General features: G+C 38.6%; 2 protein-coding genes across 3 annotated transcripts; one reads left to right on the top strand and one right to left on the bottom strand.

The window, feature by feature from the left end:
* Positions 1–1,261: 1,261 nt before the first annotated feature.
* LOC137292225 (armadillo repeat-containing protein 1-like) lies at positions 1,262–9,199 on the bottom strand. Its single transcript, XM_067823803.1, has 9 exons — positions 8,882–9,199; positions 8,273–8,375; positions 7,820–7,894; positions 7,363–7,454; positions 6,898–7,008; positions 5,124–5,226; positions 4,419–4,535; positions 3,696–3,770; positions 1,262–2,582 (listed from the first exon to the last, which is right to left on the bottom strand). Exons 2-9 carry the CDS (start codon positions 8,345–8,347, stop codon positions 2,388–2,390), a joined length of 843 nt encoding a protein of 280 aa, XP_067679904.1. The 5' UTR covers positions 8,348–8,375; positions 8,882–9,199; the 3' UTR covers positions 1,262–2,387.
* LOC137292220 (mitochondrial fission regulator 2-like) lies at positions 8,996–20,314 on the top strand. Of its 2 annotated transcripts, none has more exons than XM_067823796.1 (9): positions 8,996–9,290; positions 10,072–10,214; positions 11,328–11,423; positions 12,906–13,042; positions 13,674–13,918; positions 14,218–14,414; positions 14,656–14,783; positions 17,147–17,321; positions 17,954–20,314. In XM_067823796.1, exons 2-9 carry the CDS (start codon positions 10,128–10,130, stop codon positions 18,188–18,190), a joined length of 1,302 nt encoding a protein of 433 aa, XP_067679897.1. In that variant the 5' UTR covers positions 8,996–9,290; positions 10,072–10,127; the 3' UTR covers positions 18,191–20,314. The 2 variants fall into 2 exon arrangements, with proteins under 2 accessions (XP_067679897.1, XP_067679898.1); XM_067823797.1 differs by having other exon boundaries at positions 9,261–9,290; positions 10,072–10,202; positions 17,954–20,313.
* The last annotated feature ends 51 nt before the right edge of the window (positions 20,315–20,365 follow it).

The raw sequence follows: 20,365 nt of genomic DNA, 5'->3' as shown, positions 1-20,365 counted from the left end.
GGAACCCATTGCTTGTGTCCATCTTGGCACTGATATTGCGGTTTCCTTTTCAAGAAAGAGATCATTATACATGACATTTGTGTGTAATCTACCGTAGTTTCTACAGAAGGCTGACCGTTGATATTGATACAATATTAAGATGGTTCTGAGGTCATTAGTTTTCGAAATGTTAGTGAGTTGAGTTTTACGCCGCACTCAGCAATATTCCAGCTATATGGCAGCGGTATGTAAATAATTGAGTCTGGACCGGACAATCCAGTGATCAACAACATGAGCATCGATCTGCACAATTGGGAACCAATGACATCTGTCAACCAAGTCAGCGAGCCTGACAAACCCCCCCCCCCCCCCCCCCCCCCCCCCCGATCCCGTTAGTTTAATTCTACGCCGCACAGAGCAATATTCCAGTTATAGATGGCGGTCTATAAATAATCGAGTGGTCAACAGCATGAGCATCAATGTAGGGAACCATCATGTGTCAACCAAGTCAGCGAATCTGACCACACCATTTTAGTCGCCTCTTTGCGACATAGCATTGTACATAGATAGATAGATAGATAGATAGATAATTAGAGAGAGAGAGAGACAGACAGACAGACAGAGACAGAAAGAGAGCATTATGGCAGGCAAAGACAATGCATTCAGTTAAAGTGATACAAACCAGCAGTGAAAACAACTTCCACTGTCTTAAGAAATCTCTGTTAAATGTAGACCAATTTCAGCTATATTCCAAGCCTTTATCAATCATCATCCAACAGTACCGATTCATATGACTCATGAAATCATAAACACATGCAAAGGCAAGTTTGGTATTCTGGTAGAAGTCACAATAGGAACCTTTAACAGCTCACACCAATCAAATGTACACCAGAAAATCTTGTCAACAATTTTTGTTATCAATGACCCCTGCTCAAAGATATAACACAGATTCTTTTCAGAGGGAGTGAGTGAGTGAGTCAGTGACTGAGCAAGTAGCTTTTGTTTCATGCTGCACTCAGCAATATTACAGCTGTGTGGCAGCGGTCAAGTAGTCAAGTCTGGACCAGACAATCCGGTGATCAACAGCATGAGCATTGATCTACGTAACTGGGAACCAATGACCTGTCAACCAAGTCAGGGAGTCTGACCACCAGAACCTGTTATACCCTCCAAATGCAAGTATGGGTTACTGAAGACCAGTTCTAACCCAGATCTTCAAAGGTATGACATTACAGAAGAGCCTAATTTACATTTGCTGAAAATGAAAACATAACAACTAAAATGCATAATATAGTTTAATATTCTTCTGTACAGTTGTGTTATCAGTACATATATCAATGCCTTGCCGGTTAAGTGGGTCCTGTGCCCATATAGTGTGTAAGTGTGATGCATGTGAGTCATGGTAAAATGTATGCACAGTTCTGTTGTGGTGGGAAAGGATAAAACTGCTGCCAGGATGCCCAGCAATACATTAAACGTGTTTGTCAGGGGCGTCACTTCACAATTCTCCATAAAATCAAGGCTTTGAAATCAAGCAACAGATATTGGATCTGAAGAGTATTGCTCCTCAAAGGCACATGAAAATTTCACAATTGGCATGTTTCAGAACTAAGTCAGTACCAACTGCACCATTCTCTTTACACAGAGATTACTTGTCATGTCTTCCTACTTTAGGAAGATATGAAAAGTAACCACTGTGGGAAGAGAATGCAACAGCACATACCATGGCCAAGTTTTAATTGAATAGCACATTCATCTCATTCTCTCTACAGACAATCCTAAAAACAGTAAAAAGTGTAAAACCAACATGTTTAAGTTCACTCTTGAAGACACACAAGTCGACAGCCATAGTTGTTATCCTGGTCTTTACATCAAGTACAATGTTGGTCTGTGGTTAAACACATCTCCAACAAAGTCAAGACCAGTAAAGTGAGCCCTGGTTTTCCATAAATATTGCTTTCTTGGCTATATTGTGAGGGATACCAATTTACAAATGAATAGAAGTCCTTATGGTTCACAAAGCAGAAAACTGTTAATAAAGTAACTGCGCAACACATTTTCAGTAGTGATGACACACAGGATGCAGCAGACAACTATACACAGGGTGCATCAGACATCAAAAGTACACAGAATGCAGCAGACGTCAAGTGTGGACATGATGCAGCAGAAGTCAGGAATGTCAGATTGCCTTCAAGAATGACCTAGACTCCCACACATACAAACTGCAAGCCTGGCTGTTGTCTAGTTACTGCTTACTAGTGAAATGGCAATTCTACATCAATACAAGAATTATCTTGTCAGGCATGTTCGTCTTTTGCTCATGTACTGTCCTTATTAAAAGAACCATTAGGCTGAGATATCCACATAGCATCATCCACTCCCCATTTATACAACTTTAAAATACATCATCACCAGTAGAATGAGTTAGTGAGAAAGTTTGCTGCAGAACTCAGCCAACCGCCCCCTTTCTTCTCTTCACGTTTGGTACGAGAGATGGCTTTGTCATCTATCACGGGACTGTCTGCATCGTCAGCAAGGTAACTGGGCATGTCAGAGTTTTCTTTCTCAGCATCTTCCGTCAGGGATCGGAATGACAGGAAAAGCTGAATTAAGAAGAACTTTTATCACATTCTATAAACAGTTACAAATGTATACAACTCCTCCAATTGCAGGAATATGGGTAGATGGACATGAAAAAAATAGTGAGGCAATAATTTTAATATTTTAGACATAAAAACGGTAGTTCATCCTCCATTTTATATAAAGAATGTAGATTCTGTAGATTTATCTTTCAAATTTCCAAGCACAACATGTCACATAACCATTCCTTAAACTACCCAGCTAACATCACATTACTGGGCCAGTGCTGGCATCGTTCTGGCCTGTGCTGTTGGTACTGGCATAACGTACGCCAGCATAGAGCCAGTATTGGACCAGTGCTTATTTCCCCTTAGTGGCCCGTTTCAGGCAAAACTGTACCGGGCCACGTATGGATGGTTACCGTTAAAACAACACCACAATGCTGTACTGGCCCAGTACAGGCAATGCACTTCCTGTCTGGGGAATTGTGGGAGATTATCTCCGGACCATGTCGTCTGCTCTAGAGGTGGCCAAAAGGTACAGGTGTTGAGCAAAATTTTGAATAATAACAAGCAGTATAATTTTGGCTGAGACAAGAGAGCATTTTAAAAATTTTAAACATTCATTCATTCATCATATATGCCATGTTTTTAGATCATGCAAGACCTGTTTGCATATCTAATTCAAAAACCTAAGTTCAATTCAGGAGGAATTAAACTCATATGGATATACTTGTGTTTTGTTTTTCTCCTTCAGATTATTTTTGTTTGGTATCAGCTTGTTTTAAACTGTAGAAACAGTATTAAACTTATAACCAGGTCAGTGCTGATCAAACTGTAAAGGGCCACTTAGGCAATCGATACAGCTGTGTACTGGGCCAGTTCAACGCCAGTGTGCAGAATAGTACAGGCCCAGTTCCGGAATGCCTTAAATGGGCCTGATGCTCTGACGTCACTGGGCCAGTACTGGCCCAGTTACATGATGTTAGCAGGGTATCTGTTTTACACTTCTGCGCCATGTATGTAGTACGTATCTTCTGTCCTATTTGAACTGCCTATCCACTAAACTATTGTACACATTGTACCCACACATTCCTGCAGAAGCAGCACTATATGACCAACAAATGGCCACCTCACCTCCTCTCCACTGTCATCCCGGACCACCTGCTGGGCTGCCATGGTCTGCGACCTGGCTACAGCCTGCACCAGACTCTGAAACATTCAAGACATTTAAGAAGGCTGTGTGACACTGAACAACAAACACCCATGACATCTGAGTCATCATGGAGGAAACAGCTCATGAACATTCGCCATGACAGACCCAGGATCATGGCATAGACAGGATTCAATCCAAGACATTCCTAACATAAGTTCTTCACAGTATAAGGGTGTATGCAGGGCTCTCAATATTATCACAACCCCCATCTACAGCACCCTATGGGGCATATCCACAAACGGAGTAGAACACCACACACCTCTATGTTTACAATGAAGACTTGTGATACCAAATATGATTCCCCTAGCTGAGGTATTTAGTCTCACACCAATAACTGATATGTCTCTTGCTACCAGCTTACTTTCATGATAAATTCACAAATACTGCTGTGTTGTATTCCCAAACATTTGCAAAACACCTTCTAACAGAAATGACACTTCATCACGACACTAGAGATTTGTTTGACTTACTCCGTTAGTTTCAAATCTCAAAACAACATTCACAACAGTAATGTGCAGATTAACTGAAGTTTGTCAGTTTGGATGGAAGCTTCAAGCAAGCTTGAAAGCAATTTCCCCATATTCCTTCTATGTACATGTCATCTACATTCTCCAACTGATATTCTCCACCACAGTGTAACTAACCTCAGGTTTGACGTCATTCTTGACCCGCAATATGCTTCTCTTCTTGTTCATGTCGAAGGTGATGCTGATGACCCCCTTCACCTGCAGCAACAGCTTCATACACAGCTCCCTGTCACTCTGGCAACAAGTGGAGACACAAAACCATTGTAGAACCAACAATTTACAAGTACAAATCCAGAACAAACAGAAGTATTACAGTAAAGTAAGAAATATAGATATCTGTGACATGAGGAGCAGTTAGTCATCATCGGAGAATACAGACAGACAAGCCACATGCTCCAGTCAGTTTGTTGTGCTGATGGAAACCTGAGAGAATACAAACAGTTTCAGGCTTTTCAATACGTTGGGTGGTCAAGCTTGCTGACTTGGTTAAAACGTCATTGTATCCCAGGTATGGAGATTGGTGCTCATGCTGTTGATCATTGGATTGTCTGGCCCTGACTCAGTTATTTACAGACCGCCACCACAGAGCTAAAATACTGCTGAGAGCTGCATAAAAATAAACTCAGTGAATTTTCAGTGGGTGTCATTATTCGTTATCATTGTACAAGCTAGTAAACATGGCAACAGATTTATATACATGATTTTACTTGTTTGCTACAAAAGCCATCAAACAACCATTCAATTTAGATTTACTTTCTGATACTGTGTTTACTTATGCAGTCATGAGGCAGACAGTACATTAGTACAATGGGGAATACTGACCCTGTCTGTGATGCCTCTGAGTTGTAGGATGACGGACTTGTGTTTGTGGCTGTGGTAGCTGAGACTCTTGTTGCTCTTCTTGCTGCAGCTGCTGCTGTTTCTTCTACAAATACAGTAACTATGACGTCTTTACATCATTAGGAGTAGCAACAAATGGTGAACTTTCATGGTATTTTGTAGTAAGCATTGCAATGAGACAGTTGTAGGCAGATTTAACCTCCCAAGGGCTCCTTTCATGAAGCAACCTTTACTACCTTTACTATGGTCAACCTTAAAGGTCACATGCAAGGTGAAACACAACTTTGCAGATTCTGATACCTTTCGGTATGCACTTACCGAAACAAGTCATCAAAAATGCCAATTCAACCTATGAAGCTGACAAAGAAATGCAATGAAAAACGCCTGTGAAATTGGAGTTCAAATGATTAACTAATTTTCCCCCAGCACTGGGGGAAAATGTGGTTTCACTGCATTGCGCTCATAAGGCATGCGTAGTGAATATGTTTGAGGAGCTTGAAACAATATCCCTGCCCAGAGTATGAGGTCGTGAGCAGTAGTTGTATACACAAACAAGTAAATAATATTCTCGTTACATTAAAATAAATAAATAAATAAAATGTTGATTGTGATAATCTGAGAAAACACAATGTCTAGTTTATCGACACCTAGAATGCTTAAGACAATATGCAATGCACAACTTCAATCACTAACCATATGCAATTTGAAACTAACATCTATTGGGCTTACAGGCCATGAACAAAGAGCCAACTAAACATATCGGCACATGACCCAGTGGCCAGTGAAAAGGTTTCGTTACACTTGAGTGCACACCCACCGGCTCTGGCTGGGTTTGGTATTGAGGCTGCTTCAGTTTGAGGGAGGTAAACACAAGTGCAAAATATTGCACTTTTGATTTGCGATTATACACTTATAATTTTGTTTATTTGTTTTTTCTTAATCAGCAATGCATTTTATATCTCATGAATAAGTGATAAATGTGTATTAATAATGTTTAATTGTTTGGTTGCATGTGACCTTTAACTCCCATTCTTTAACACTATGACTACCTCAGTGACTTACGACCACCTTAGTGTTTCATGGAAGGAGGCCCAGAGCAACATTCCAGTAATATCGCCAAGGGTTACCAGAAACAGGCATCATATGTTGTACTCACATGAAGAATCACACATAACCCTTACTATGATGAGATAAGGCAACAACCACTAGATTAAAAACTGTCCCAAACACACAAAGAAACCGATATATTCTCTTTGACAAAGCAGCTGGTTCCGAATACATTGTCTGAGTCAAGCAACAGTGGATGAATGTGCATGAAAGTGCCTAGCAATCATTACATCTGAAGCACCTTGGGTGGACATACTGATAGCCTGATTCCTTTCAGTGTCAAGCATGGCATTTTCTCAAAGTGACTGAGTTTCACAATTCCTTGTACTTTTAAATAACCTGGGTGTACGTGATGCATGAGCACAAGTTCATGTGAGATGAATGCTTGAGGACTCAAACTCAAAATGGGCCAGAATAACAGCCTTTTATCCCTACATCCTCTGTATCGCATAACAAATTTTTTGTAAAACTTTTATAAAATCCAGGGCCCTGTTCCTCAAACTTAGACTTAAAATTGTCATAGCACTATGATCGCTTTGAGGAATAGGGGTCCAGCACAACAAACACAAATGCATTTATAAAGGCTTTCATTATATAAGTTCAAAGTGAATTAGAGCCAGAGATCCACAAGTAACCCTCCTTTTCCCACCTTGATGAGTGAATGTTGCTGGTGTCTCGGAGTGGAGTCTGTTGTTCCACCTCGGTCAGGATGAGGTACAGCTTTTCTGTTAGTTCCCTCAACTCAGGCTCTCCATCGCTCCTGTACATACATAGAACATTATCATTTGGAAAATAAGAATGGGCAGGATTTAAAAACTAGAAGAATAATTGGGGAAATAACATGGATGGAAATAATGGAAATTATTGTAAGGAGGATATCTTACTTTCAGTTCCAAATGGGCAGATTTGAAATGGAAAATTCAAAATCGACTGCAGTCAAACCAACAAGATGTAATATCAAGAACTGAAAATACACACTGTCCTGACAAATAAGTTTGACAGTTCACTTGTCTGCAAATTTCTGACATAAGAAAATCTATTTTTACCGTTCTACTTTCAGTGTTAGTGTGGAGACAACTTTTTGTGTAAAAATGCACAATGTTTCAAAAATGACCTGTTCATTAGTGCCTCCAGTTGGTCCAGCATACCCATGAAGTCTTTCAGTGGTGCCACATTTTCCCCACTCTCCACAAGCAGCAGCAACGTCTACAACATCATCTCCATCGATGATCAACATACCATAAGCAGTCTTGTTAATTTAATGAAATCAGTAAAAACCAGAGAAATTAGATCAACAGAGTTGATTCAGCAAAGAATTTGTGTAACAAAATACAGCTTGTAATTATGATGATTATAAGACAGTATTATGATAATCTGTACAAATTAAAATAACTTAAATATATAAACACTATATCTTGACAAAGTGATTCCTGCTCAAGAAGATGTGAGAATTGGCTTATACATTGATTTAAATGTCCTTTGGTCAAATTCTGAGGATACTGGGTGAAAAGCATTTCTGTATCAAAATATGTAAGCATATGCATATGATAGTAGATAATTCCTATACGTACCTCAAGAGCTAATTTTACAACTTTCGTGTCTGAATTTGAGAGTACTACTACAAGTCCTCCAATACACGTAGCATCCTATAACACAGAAGGCCATATATGTAAGTGAAACTCATTAAGGAAATGATTTGTAGTTAAATTAGTTTTAAAGATGTACTGTGAACTAGTTCCACAGCTATATTCATAAAATAGTTCAGTCAATTAGGCTTGATGAAACAATATATTACATCATGTTGCCATATGAACTAAGAATGGCTATTTATTTATGTTTATGCATTTCTGTTATAAGCACTATTGTAGATATCAGTGGTTATGTGCAACTTTACACAGGTAATTCTGAATTACATAAAACAGTTTGTTGAAATTTTCAGCTGAAATTTCAGAACTGAACTGTGTGAACTTTTCATTCTTACAATATGAAGCTAATGACTTGTAGGTAGGTCTAGTTACACAAACCTTTGCTAATGCTGCTCTTTTCGTTGGATCTGCGGCCAGTGCCTTCATGGCACTGATAGCATCAGTTGTAACCATCTTGAAAGTTGTCTGACACGATACCTGGCTGCAAAACATATCCCATTATTAGTTCATGGGAAAGAATTCCTTCTATTCCCCCATAATTTTCTTCTGCAGATTAACAGAGGTAACACAATGAGGTTTAACCCTATATCTCGCTCATTAAATGTTTGGCTTTTTTGTTAACTTTTAATGTTCGTAAGTGATTGTTGTGTTGGCTTTTGTTTATAATTTCAGTATATATTCATTTATTAATATCACATAGGGTGGGGGGAACGGGAGTAACTCTTAACCTTTCGGACATTTCGATTGTAACAACTTGTTCACACAAAGAGACTACTGACTGTTTATTCTTGCTGTGTTTATCAAGTACGTAATAGGCAATGGTAATGTTTCATAATCTGATTGTATCCTAGATAATGACGTTGGGCAATGTTAGGGGTAAATGAACCCCGATTTTCTTATCCTCTACACCAAAGATATATTTGTTGATCATAAGCGTAAGTGTAATTAATGAATACATATTAATCAAATATACACGGCACATCTTACCACAAAAATTAAAATTGCCTGTGGAAAGGACATAAACACAAGCACACGGAGGTTGAATTTGCCTCTTCGGTAAACTGCTGTTTGATTGGATAATTTTCATTAGCAATGCATGCTGGTTGGATAGTTTTGTTTGCTCGTATTTTTGTCAAAGTTTGGAGAGTCATCTCGAACAACGACATTTCGTCTGATACTTCTCCGCAAAATGTACATTTAGAGAAAGCAAATTTTGCATATAAATTGATAGGTACAGTCTAAACCAGTCCTTTAAACAAGTATAAATGTCTATATCACCAGCAAGATACTTTTCAAAATGAGCGTAAATGCTAGTTTTTCGTTTCATTTTCCAAGGCAACATTTGAACTAGTGCAGCCGGAAGTGATAAACGATTGGATCCACACTACGAATGGAGGTACGTTTGAAAGATCAAGCTAGTGCAAGGCAAATATAAAATGTAAAAACCATTTTAATGCAAATATGTCTGAAATAGATAGCTGGTGTATTCCTGCAATTGTCGCAGTTGATATCATTCGGCACAGCAACACCTTTTGCAGTTTCGATAGATTCAACGAAAATAACCACCCGCTTTGAAGACTGAATGCCAAGTTCACCAATCCATCGGCATCGCATCATCATCATGTCATTGATATGCATGGTGATTTACACCTTAACCTAATACCTTATCTAATGATAGTTCGTGCACTCAAATACACATCAATCAAGTGACGCAGAAAAAAGTCTTTCAACGGATTTATAGACAAAATAAATGTTTTCAGGTTCTAGCCGAGAGCCGCGATGCGGTTCTATACAGTCATTGAGTCAAGACTTGACTGTGTAGGACCGCATCGCGGCTCTCAGCTAACAGGTTATAAATTAGGTTAACAAGTTATAAATGCTAATGAACTTAGTTCAGCTAGCTAAACGTCGTGTTCCTGCCAAGGCATACACCGACCTTGGCAGGAACACGACGTTTAGGTGGCTGAACTATTCTGAACTATTCTGAACTAAACCAACTGTGTCAGCAAAAATTAAAAATGATGATCATTGTCGTTGATGACGTTACATTAGATGTTTAAAGCAGAGATATGTCTCTGTTTAGAGTTAACCGTGTTAATATTTCTCCTTTTCTTAACACACTTCAATTATGTACATGTCTATTTAAAATTACATGATTAACCATTGGTATGTTTCAGAAAATATACAAATGTTGCTGATTATTGGTATATAATGCAAGACTCATAGAAGACTCATGGATGTCATAGAAGACTTGCAAAACATTCTGCTGGTTTTATTAGACTATCTTGGGATAAATGTTGATGAGCTGGTGAGGAATATTGTAAGTATTACAACATTTCAGCTAACAAACTTAGATACTCTGACCTGCACTTTCTTGGAAGACAAATATAATTTCATGTTTCTGTGGTTGTCAGGCATGTTGAAGGCCAGCTTTCTGTGCCATATATTATTAGGAAGCTGACATTGGTTAGTTACCATGGTATGTACTAATATACCATGTGTACTCTCTAGATAGATGGATTACCAGTCCATGGCAGACGTGTTAGAACAACTGTTCATGCCAGTGGACCAACCTAAAACTACTGAAGCATGTAAACATGCAAAAAGTAAAACTCCAAAAATGGTATTCATTGACGATGTACATTTAATAATTCTGGTCCAGTTTTCAAAGCTTTAACTTTGCTTAAATTAGCACTGAAATATATATTATAACCAAAAACATGTAAATTTGGTGGACATGACATGTTACAAACTCATTTTGTTTCTGTTGGGTGATGTAAGTTATGTAAATTCTAATTCATGGTTTATTGCAGAATGTACCATCTAGCAAAGCATTAACTCAGTTTGAACAGGAACCTGACATCCAATTTCAGTCTTGCAGCTGGAGTGGTGATTTGTTGATACTGTCTTGATGAAGCTTGAATCATGAAGGTGGAGTCTGTTGTTCCACCTCATTAAGAATTGATGGAAAGGGTTCCTTCCGTTCCACCATGTTCTTTCTTCTGCAGACCCTTAAAGGTCACAGAGCAGAACTGGCCTTCAACAACCCATGCTTGCCATAAAAGGCAACTATGTTTGTTGTAAGAGGCGACTAACGGGATCAAATGGTCAGGCTTGCGCAGATAGATGCTCATGTTGTTGATCACTGGATTGTCTGGTCCAGACTCTATTATTTACCATGTTTACAGACCGCTGCTGTATAGCTGGAATATTGCTGAGTGCACCGTAAAACTAAACTCACTCACTCACAGTAACGCAAAGTGGTTCTACCCTATATATTTGTAACCAATTTTGGTGCTTTTAGTTATTTTTGTGAGTTCTGTAGTAATTGTTGTGTTAGATTTTGTTAGTTATTTTAGTATATGTAAATTTATAAGTATCATGTGGGATGGGAGAACTCTTACCAAACTGAAATGTATTGTCTACCTGACAGCGACGTAATAGGGAAAGAGGCGTGAGGAGATGGAGCCTGGTTCGTCTCATTGCATCCATCCTACCCCGCAAACCTGCCAGAAGAATAAGATTGCAGGTACAACTATATTTGTAGAACTGTGTATGTCAGATTCTTGCATGTATTGCTGACAAAGGGTCGATACAATCATTGTATTTCTTCAATTTCTTTCTTTAATACTATAATGCTATCTTGAATGGTAACTTTGCTATGTTTGAATAAACATTAATACATTACTGTAAAATTACTCAGAATGTCAGCTTTCATGGTGTTAATGCTCAGGGGCCACTTGTACAAAACAATCTTACCGTTACAATTATTGTAAATCCTTAAGATTGCGATCTTAGGCTTCGGCTACAATCGCCATCCATTTGCACAAAGTGATTGTAGGCAAAGATTATTGTAAGTTACCATCAAAACTTACAATTGGTCGGAACCAGTTGTAAGGAGCTAAGATCATTGTAGTCAGTGGCAAAATGGCGTACAAGCTGGTGTCAGTTTCATGCAAATAATTAGAATTACGTTTGGGGATTGCTTTTATATTGCATAAAACTGTATGATTAGCCTTAGCAGTTCAACAACACAGAGAATACAACATCGATTTATTGTCAGAAATATCGTTATTTGTGGTAGTGAACAAAATCATTATCGAGGTGATATCATAAAGTACATTTCTCACCCGATTCAGTGTTGGAAAAAATATGAACACCATACCTTTTTGATAATCAAGGAAAGGATAGTAACGAAAGGTTTCTCCATGAGATTAGCAGTGGCCATGACCTTTTCAATAACTCAAGGGAAGCTAATCTCAGTTTTTACGCAAGATGGGAGGGTTTTCCCTTTGCGTATTATGCCATTGCTGTAAAATCTGCCATGCCCAAATACAATGTATGTTACATTGTGACAGCGCAGATCTCCACATATATTTCATTTCAGCCATAGTCGTGTCAATAACTTTGTCATGCTTTATCATTACAATAATCTACACTTTGATGACATACAAAATTATGTCTCTTTCTGACGAGAGACGAGTTTTGATCTGTGGATTTTGAATATAATACAAGTATTCTTCAAACAGGAAAATACACTTGCTGAGGCATGACATTTACGTAAAAAAGACTTTTAACAAAAAGAAAAAATAATTAACAGCAAAAGAGCGTAAAGCAATTAACATTTGTTTTGTTTCCATGAAAATTCAGCAAGGTGCGATTAAGGAAGGTATGTCAGTTGTGTGCAGTAAGCAGTTCCACGTTTTATTTCTGCAGGATGCGCACTTGCAGACAACTGTAGACAGGAGTTGAGTTTAAGAAATTTCTACCTCCAACGTTGAAGAGTTCGATCTTAGTTAAGATCGTGATTTTAGATCTGTGCTGTCTTAAGATTGTCTTTGTGCAAGTGGATTAGGGCAGTTGTATGGTGATTGTAAAGTTGATTGTAGAGGCCTAAGATTGATTGTAACTAAGATTGCTCTGTGCAAGTGGGCCCAGTTCTTTTTATTTACATTTGTATTAGGTTATCTTCTGTGTTGTCTAAGAGTCTTGATTTTCTCTTTCTTTCCAGAGTCATCTGCTTGGCCCAAGTCAGCTGGTTTATCGCCATGGCAGCACAGAGAGTATTAACACTTGTTTCTCCACCACTTCCTCTGAGGATCTTCAGTGGGTGGAGGAGGACTGGGGAGAGAACTGCATACACTATCGGTACATCACTGATCCCAACAGTCAATGTTGGAGTTCTGGTTACAATAGATACTCATCTAAGTGTGCTGGTCTTGACAGGTTACCCCAGCTGATTGGATGGTCAGTCTTTAGCACATAATTCCTTACATGTCATCATTCCCCTGGACCACGTATTATTGATTCAATTCAATTATTGATCAATGGATTGCCTGAACAAAATTCATTTATTTACTGCCATTATGTAGCTGGAATATTGCTGAGTGTGGTGTTAAACAATAAAACTTGCCTAGACAGGACAGGGAGAACCAGTCATATCTGTTTCAAGACTTTACATCTGTCAAAGAAATATTACAGCGCTAAAACTACAATAGAAATTGAAAGACCCAGGGGCCCCTTTCACAAAACTCTCGTAAGCCTAAGGTCTCATAATTTTTCTCGTAGCATTCCTACTTCCTATGTTATGGTATAGGAGGTACAAATGCTACGAGAAAAGTTACGAGATCTTAGGCTTACGAGAGTTTTGTGAAAGGGGCCCCAGGAGTAGGATTACACATTTGGGAATTCCCTGTGCTCTTAGTGTCTGGTCCACTCAAGAACCAATTATTTGACACCTGGTATAAACTGAATGTACATGACTTATCTGATGCTACAGGGTGGAGAGGAAGGGCAGTGATGACGAATGTGATGTCATAAATGCTACCGACGATGCCACATTCTTGATACAGCGGAAGGCGATGACATCTACTCCTCTGAATCAGTCGTTGTCAATGTTGTCAAACATGACGGAGGACGCCAGCACAGTGTTGAAGCTAACAGCCATGGAGGAGGAGCTGGCAGCACTACGCAAACAAATAGCACTGCTTGTACTCACCCAGGAGACAAATAAATCTATAAGGGGTAAGAGTGTTTTCCATAATGTTTTTCTCTCCATATTCAGAATAGTTGATGTTAGGAATTGCAAGAGTATAACATTACTCAATGAACATGTATGTTTTTTTAGTGACAAAGGGCTTCAGCTCTTTCTTTCATGTTCAAGTATATGTATCAAATTGAAACCATCTTGAATGAGACACTTAACCTTGTTTCACCTCTTCTTTAATCATTTAACCATGTAAGTGAATATTTTAAAACACATGCATTTGCTTAAAATATGGTGAATATTTTCAGTACAATTGATGTTTGTATATTTGTTTCAGTTGATCCTGATGGTGCCAGCATCTCTGTCCCAGCAGTGTGTCCCCCTCCTCCTCCTGCTCCTCCACTACCCCCTTCCTGTCCCCCACCCCCTCCCCCACCGCCACCACCACCACCACCCCCTCCACCATCCTCCACAGGTGTGCCTGGTATAAAGCCTAAAGCAAGTGGGATGTCTCTGGCAGCTTTGCTCAAACAGGTGCAGTATTTGTAACAGAAAAATCACTTAATAATTTTGCATTTCATCAGCTTTAATTTAGCTACGGTCGCTGTTGGACTGTTTACAGAATAAACTCGACATCATGATGACTATTGACTAGACTCATACAAGATGATAGACAGATAGTAGATTAAGATTATTTGTGTAGGAATTCTGAGATAAGTAAGTAAGACTGAATCTGGACTCTCCTGGTCAGCTAAATGTATGTCCTCTATTTCAGCAAAAGTCAGGTCTACAGATGGCTGATGATTCCAATCGCCCCACCAACTGCACTCCGACAGATGGAGTGCCCGACATGTCTCAGATCCTCAAAGGGCTGGGGACAGTCAAACTAAAGTCTATCAAAAGGTAAATCTGTTTCAAGGTACATTTTTCATATAGTGTCATTTTTACTTTAATTTCAGCTTGGCATTAAATGTATGAAAGAAGGGGTGGTATGTCAGTGGTCTGTAAAATCAACAGAGAGGTACAAGTAGGGACAAACACACATGTATTCATATTGCTATATATTAAAAGTGCATTCATCTTAAAACAGGGTGTTTAAACTCATTTCAGTCCAACTAATTCACAGCTGTTATACTGAGATTGCTGATAATCTAGGATTTAGAAAATATCTGCTCCATTGTACAATAACAGTTAACTTAGGAAGACGTTATCAGTGTTTATTTGCATCTAGAGCTTTTGTTCTTGTATATGGCGCATGCTATGTTTTCATATGTAAATTTACAAATTAATGCATCAGAAACTATGCAGAATTGAAAATCTTCACTCACAATTACTTATATACAGCTATCACCTGTCATTCCAGTCTAAGAATATTCTTTGATGCAATTTCCTGAATCACAAAATAGCAGTAACATCATTTATCAGTTGGAATGGTTTGTAGACGTTCAGAACTGCTGCTATAAATAATTGGTGAGATTAGATGCAAATACCAACATCTGAATTTCACGGCAGTGATCTCCCTCACCTTGATTCTGGTCACATGGTGTTATGCTTACTGTTTCATCTACAAATTACACTCATTTCACAGTGAGATATTTTAACTTGAAGATAGTGTACTGTTTAATAAGTTTGATTATCACAATGGCAGCATCAAGGAAAGTCGGTAGAATAATAAATTTCTCTGGAAGTCGTCAAAGCGAAGTTCAGGACAAGTGCGATGCTGATACAGAAATGAATGAACTTCACTTTATGATGGTTCTTGTGTTACGTGAGCATCGACTGACAATTGAGGTCACCCTGGATATCTCCAGAGTAGGTTCTGATATCTCCACTATACCCTGGATGCATCTATGACCATGCCTGATGAATTTATTACCTCCCTTGACCAACTTTAACTATTTATCTGATGCCTACACTGGGAAGTTGAGTGTATCAGTCACAACTCACTTTCGCTTTTTAAATTATCTGACCGATTAAACTTGGCAGCACAATTCATGCAGACGAACTTGGAAAGAGGTAGAAGGAGTTCTTGCTTATATTTTTTTTTACATTTCGGACCCGACAATTTGTCTGAATGATTTCTTCCAAATTTGCGTCGCACTGCAAACAAACCTTCGCAGCAGCAACCACTACCCTAGTTGACCCCAGCAAGTTCGGCAGTAACAGCAGCTTAACTGATTGGCTGCTGTGGAAATGCAGAGCCAGCAAAGGGAAGTTATAAAATTATCAGACTGAGTCGTAGATGCATCCAGGTATCTATCGGAACGAATACCCTGGAGATATCAAAGATGGATAAAGGTGGACCCACAAAAAAACTTAAAACTGGAAAATATTCGTAGGTTCTGAAGTGAATGGCTTAAGATGTTGCATTGGTCGGATTTTGACGATTTCACTGGGATCATGACCTACAAACTTTCGAAATATGAAAACACCATGACTATGAACTTTAGAAATTATCATTTAACATTAGTTACAAACCTGTTGGTACTGGTAAGGCCTGCCTTGATCATGCCACCTAAATTTAATTAAATTTCTCTAAAAATAATTAAATATCAGTATAATTACACTTCTAAGCTCTTTTGTGTACACTATAGTATGTGCACAATAGCATGTGCACATGAATATAGGTGTTTGGTGCAGTAGTTGAAAGGCTCAAAAACAGCCAATCCTAGATGCAACACTGCTTTATATTGGCTGTATGTATATTATGATTGCAGTTATTAATTGTAGGTTGGATTAAGATTAAGCAGACATTGTTTCGCATACCTTATTGAGTTAATGCGCCCAGTCCTGGTTCTGTAATTTAGACCCTTGTGGTCTGAAGCTGTTAGTCTTCAGTCTCACTTGGGGCACACCCCTCACATATATCTGTCACACTAGGATACAAGTAAAATCAAGCACAAACCCACATTGAAAACAAATCCACAAACATATTGTACGCTGGCTGTATGTTGTTTCTAAATCTATGGGCACTGTTATCGATGGTCCAGACTTCATCATTTACCAGGGTGCTGAGTGTGATAAAATGCATCTGCTGCATAACAACAAGTAGTAAGTGTATGAGATTTGAAGAATGCTTGAGTTGTAAGAATTACATGATTACTGCTTAAGTTTTACATATATCATGCATTTGGAGAGGCACTATGTGATTATTTCCCTGTTTCTTATTCTTTAAGTGGTATCTTGTTAACAAGTTGTTTTGAAAAATGTTTTGACTCCCAGCAATCAGTCAGGGAATAATGTGTACATGTCTGTGTGCTGACCAGATCTCCAGGAGGTACACCAGTACGAGGGAAGCCCACCTCAGACTCACTTGACCCCGCATCTATCATAGCTCAAGCCCTGAAAAAGAAGTTTGCTCACCGCAAGCTGTACAGCCCAGAACTCGACAAGGAGAACAACCCTGATTTCAGCTCTCCAGACATGAGCCCAAGACTGCCGGTATGTTAAAGAAGAATAAGTTCTTACTTCAGATAAGGAGCATATATGAAGTACTGTCAGATGAATAAAGATGTCACCAAACTAAGTAGTTAACTGGGAATCAGTCTGTAAAAGAACGAGGTGTGAAACCAACAAAGTTAAGTGATGTCCTTAACAATTCTTTTCTAAAATAACACAGTTCACTAGTCAATACATATTAACACAATGATATCACTATGGCAATACAAATTCAGAGGCACTTACGTACAAAGCAGTGATTGTAGCAATAACAGCAATTATGGCACTATTCACTACTCAGCAACCGTAGTTGAGCTGGTGGCTTGTGATGAGTCTCCAAGGCAAGGGTTTGTGGAATAAGAGTCTTGTAGCACTTTCCAAGTCATTGTGTCTAGTACAAGCCTACAACACACCACTGCCCCTTAATGAATCTACATCTACAATGAATAACAGTTGAAACATTGTAGCACAACATTTGACACAGCCTCCTAACAATGGTATATACATGACATGACTAGCATTGTATTGCAGTGTGCACTTTGATTTCATCCTTTGTCTGTTTTCTGTCGCTTTTTTTTTTTTTTTTTTAAAAGATTACCAAAGAAAATCTGAAAAAAAAATACTTTGATTTACAGTTTGGTCAACATATCCTGAAGAAGACCAGGCGAAGATCATCTTTAGTGAAAGACACTACCCCAAAGAAACGATCTTCCCTCTCAAGAGATGGAACTCCAAAGAGATCTTCACATAACAACTGGACTCCCACAACTCAGGACACCAATGCCTCCACCCCTACAAACAACTCCACCACCTTCACAGACACCACTCCAGTGGCACAGAGCTCACCAGTCTTAAAGCTCCGGAACTCATGATTACACTATACAGAGAATAACAGAATCTTGTGATATGACTTCAGGTACACAACTAGGTTAAAAAGGGAGACACCAAGCACTTGTTAAAAGCATGAGTATAAAAAACGACATAATCAGTGATTATTAATTAAACGTCATTTTTACCACACATATCCCAACTCTGTGACCTGTGACCTTTAGGTCACATGGTACTCTACTTCTTCCAGCCTTTGTGTACCGCTTGATGACTTCCTTTAAGCCATTTGTGAAGAGGGACATGTGTGTTTGCCTGATAAATGTGCTGCATTTTATTTAGTGCTCTTGATGCTGGTTCTGAAGGTCAAGGCCTCGTACCTGTCATTTACCTGTATTCTTATATTTTCTCCAGATTTTTATGATTTGTTGCAGAGCAGCTACATTATTGCATCCATTGAAAGTCATGTTATTTGCTTGCTCAAGACAATTACTTTGTTCTGAAGACAAATCCTGTACATTGTAAACACTTTTGTCTTCAAGGACTAGCTACAAACTGAGGAGTACGAAGAAAGCATTTCTAAGGCTATGTAGAAATAATATATGACTTCATAGCGGTATAAAACAAATGCTCAGACACACAATATCTTTCATGTCTCATTCTTTTTAAAATGTGACTGTTGAAAAGTGGTTGTTTATCCAGGATCCAGGTTGATTTCACACAGGTGTAATGATCATTCATGGTGCATCTACAGTGATATTTGATTACTAAAACCTTGATCATTTTTATTTCTTTCATAGAATCTGCAGAACTGAAGCAGGTAAAATAAACACTTTCACTTTCACTTTCATGTTCAGCGTTTCCATCCCTGACACTGATAGACAAAGAGGTTGTTACATATATGCAGAAATGGCTGTCTGACTTGTTGGCATATGCAATGCATTGTTTCTCACTTGTATGGTCCGATGGTCGTAATGTATATCACTGATTCACTATCATATAGCTGAGTGTAGTGCAGAACAACAAATAAAAACAACACAAGATAGAAAAGGGCCACTGATTAGATCTGCTTCATGTTGAAGTTTTGTGTGCCCGAGCCATGTTCATGTTCAATATTGATGTTCCTACTGTATGAAGGTGTTTGTGTATCATGTATGCCACACTTTTACTTCCTTCCAAATATTTTTTCGATTGTACCATGGTTACTGTGATAAACTGTGAAACATGAATTGATACAGATAATAAACACTATTCTATGTGATTCCATTCTGAGTCAACATGTCTGCAGTTCTATGGCCAATGTCTTGGACCAATCTACTGAAACAGTGTACTGTGGACCAAGTATATTCACATATCAATACATAGATACGCTGGTGATTCTTAATGTTGACTGTTGAACTGAAGCACCCTGACATCTGTTGCCTTCATTGTGAACAACAGTCATTCATGACATCCATTAGTGACATCAGATAGTGTGAATTGGCTGGTTTCAGAAAAAACTGTTAAAATGCATTTAACTCTTCTTTCCTAATGTGTCTGTAATTGATTGAAACAGCATCGATAATGAAGAATAAGAATTAAAAATCTATCACTCTGGAATGAGTGCAGCAGTTGCCTTTCCAAAGGAAAAGGCACCTTTCCCCCAGGAGAGATGATCTGCATCTCCTTGTATCTTGATGGTTGTTCTCTGAGTACATGTAATCCTTTCGTACAGAGTCTGACAGAAGGAAGTGGGCAGAACGTGGCACAGCCTTGATCAAGAACATCTGATTAGAGAGTATTTAATGTAAGCAGCGAGTGATATATTTATGTCATGGAAACCAAGTGTATATATCATCTGGGCACTTAACATATACTACTCAAAATAACCTTCTTTATATGACTACTTTATCAGTCATTGCTTGTGGGTATTGCAACTCATGGCCTTCCAATCTGGATTCTCTTTAACTTGTTTTGAGTAGCACATGTATACCGCGGCATGCAGGATCTAACACTGGTGGTGCCTTTCTTACACCCAAGAATGTGTATCCCTTAAGATTGTCCTACACCAATATTACAGTTTATGGCATGCAACAAATCTTTTCAATACTGATGGTTTATTCTGATACTTTGTGTTGATTAAGTATGTATCTATGAGTGCTTCAGAGTGCAATAAACAAGTACAACATGTTGTAAGTTTTTATTCCATAATTTATGTTGTCATACTGCTGGAAGTTTAGTCA

Source organism: Haliotis asinina, chromosome 7 (genome assembly GCF_037392515.1).
Source record: "Haliotis asinina isolate JCU_RB_2024 chromosome 7, JCU_Hal_asi_v2, whole genome shotgun sequence".
In the NCBI taxonomy this organism is placed as follows: domain Eukaryota; kingdom Metazoa; phylum Mollusca; class Gastropoda; order Lepetellida; family Haliotidae; genus Haliotis; species Haliotis asinina.
The sequence above is the reverse complement of the archived record's forward strand: the minus strand, read 5'-3'. Positions and strand labels throughout refer to the sequence as shown.

Bases quoted from the DNA above. Each gene is read 5' to 3' on its own strand.
- LOC137292225 (XM_067823803.1), bottom strand. From the start codon at position 8,347: ATGGTTACAACTGATGCTATCAGTGCCATGAAGGCACTGGCCGCAGAT. The intron at 7,895-8,272 runs GTTTGTGTAACT...TCTGTGTTATAG, and splicing joins AAAGAGCAGCATTAGCAAAG to GATGCTACGTGTATTGGAGG. The intron at 5,227-6,897 runs GTGGGAAAAGGA...CTGTATTTGTAG, and splicing joins AGCAACATTCACTCATCAAG to AAGAAACAGCAGCAGCTGCA.
- LOC137292220 (XM_067823796.1), top strand. From the start codon at position 10,128: ATGGATGTCATAGAAGACTTGCAAAACATTCTGCTGGTTTTATTAGAC. The intron at 11,424-12,905 runs GTACAACTATAT...CTTTCTTTCCAG, and splicing joins CCAGAAGAATAAGATTGCAG to AGTCATCTGCTTGGCCCAAG. The intron at 17,322-17,953 runs GTATGTTAAAGA...TTTGATTTACAG, and splicing joins ACATGAGCCCAAGACTGCCG to TTTGGTCAACATATCCTGAA.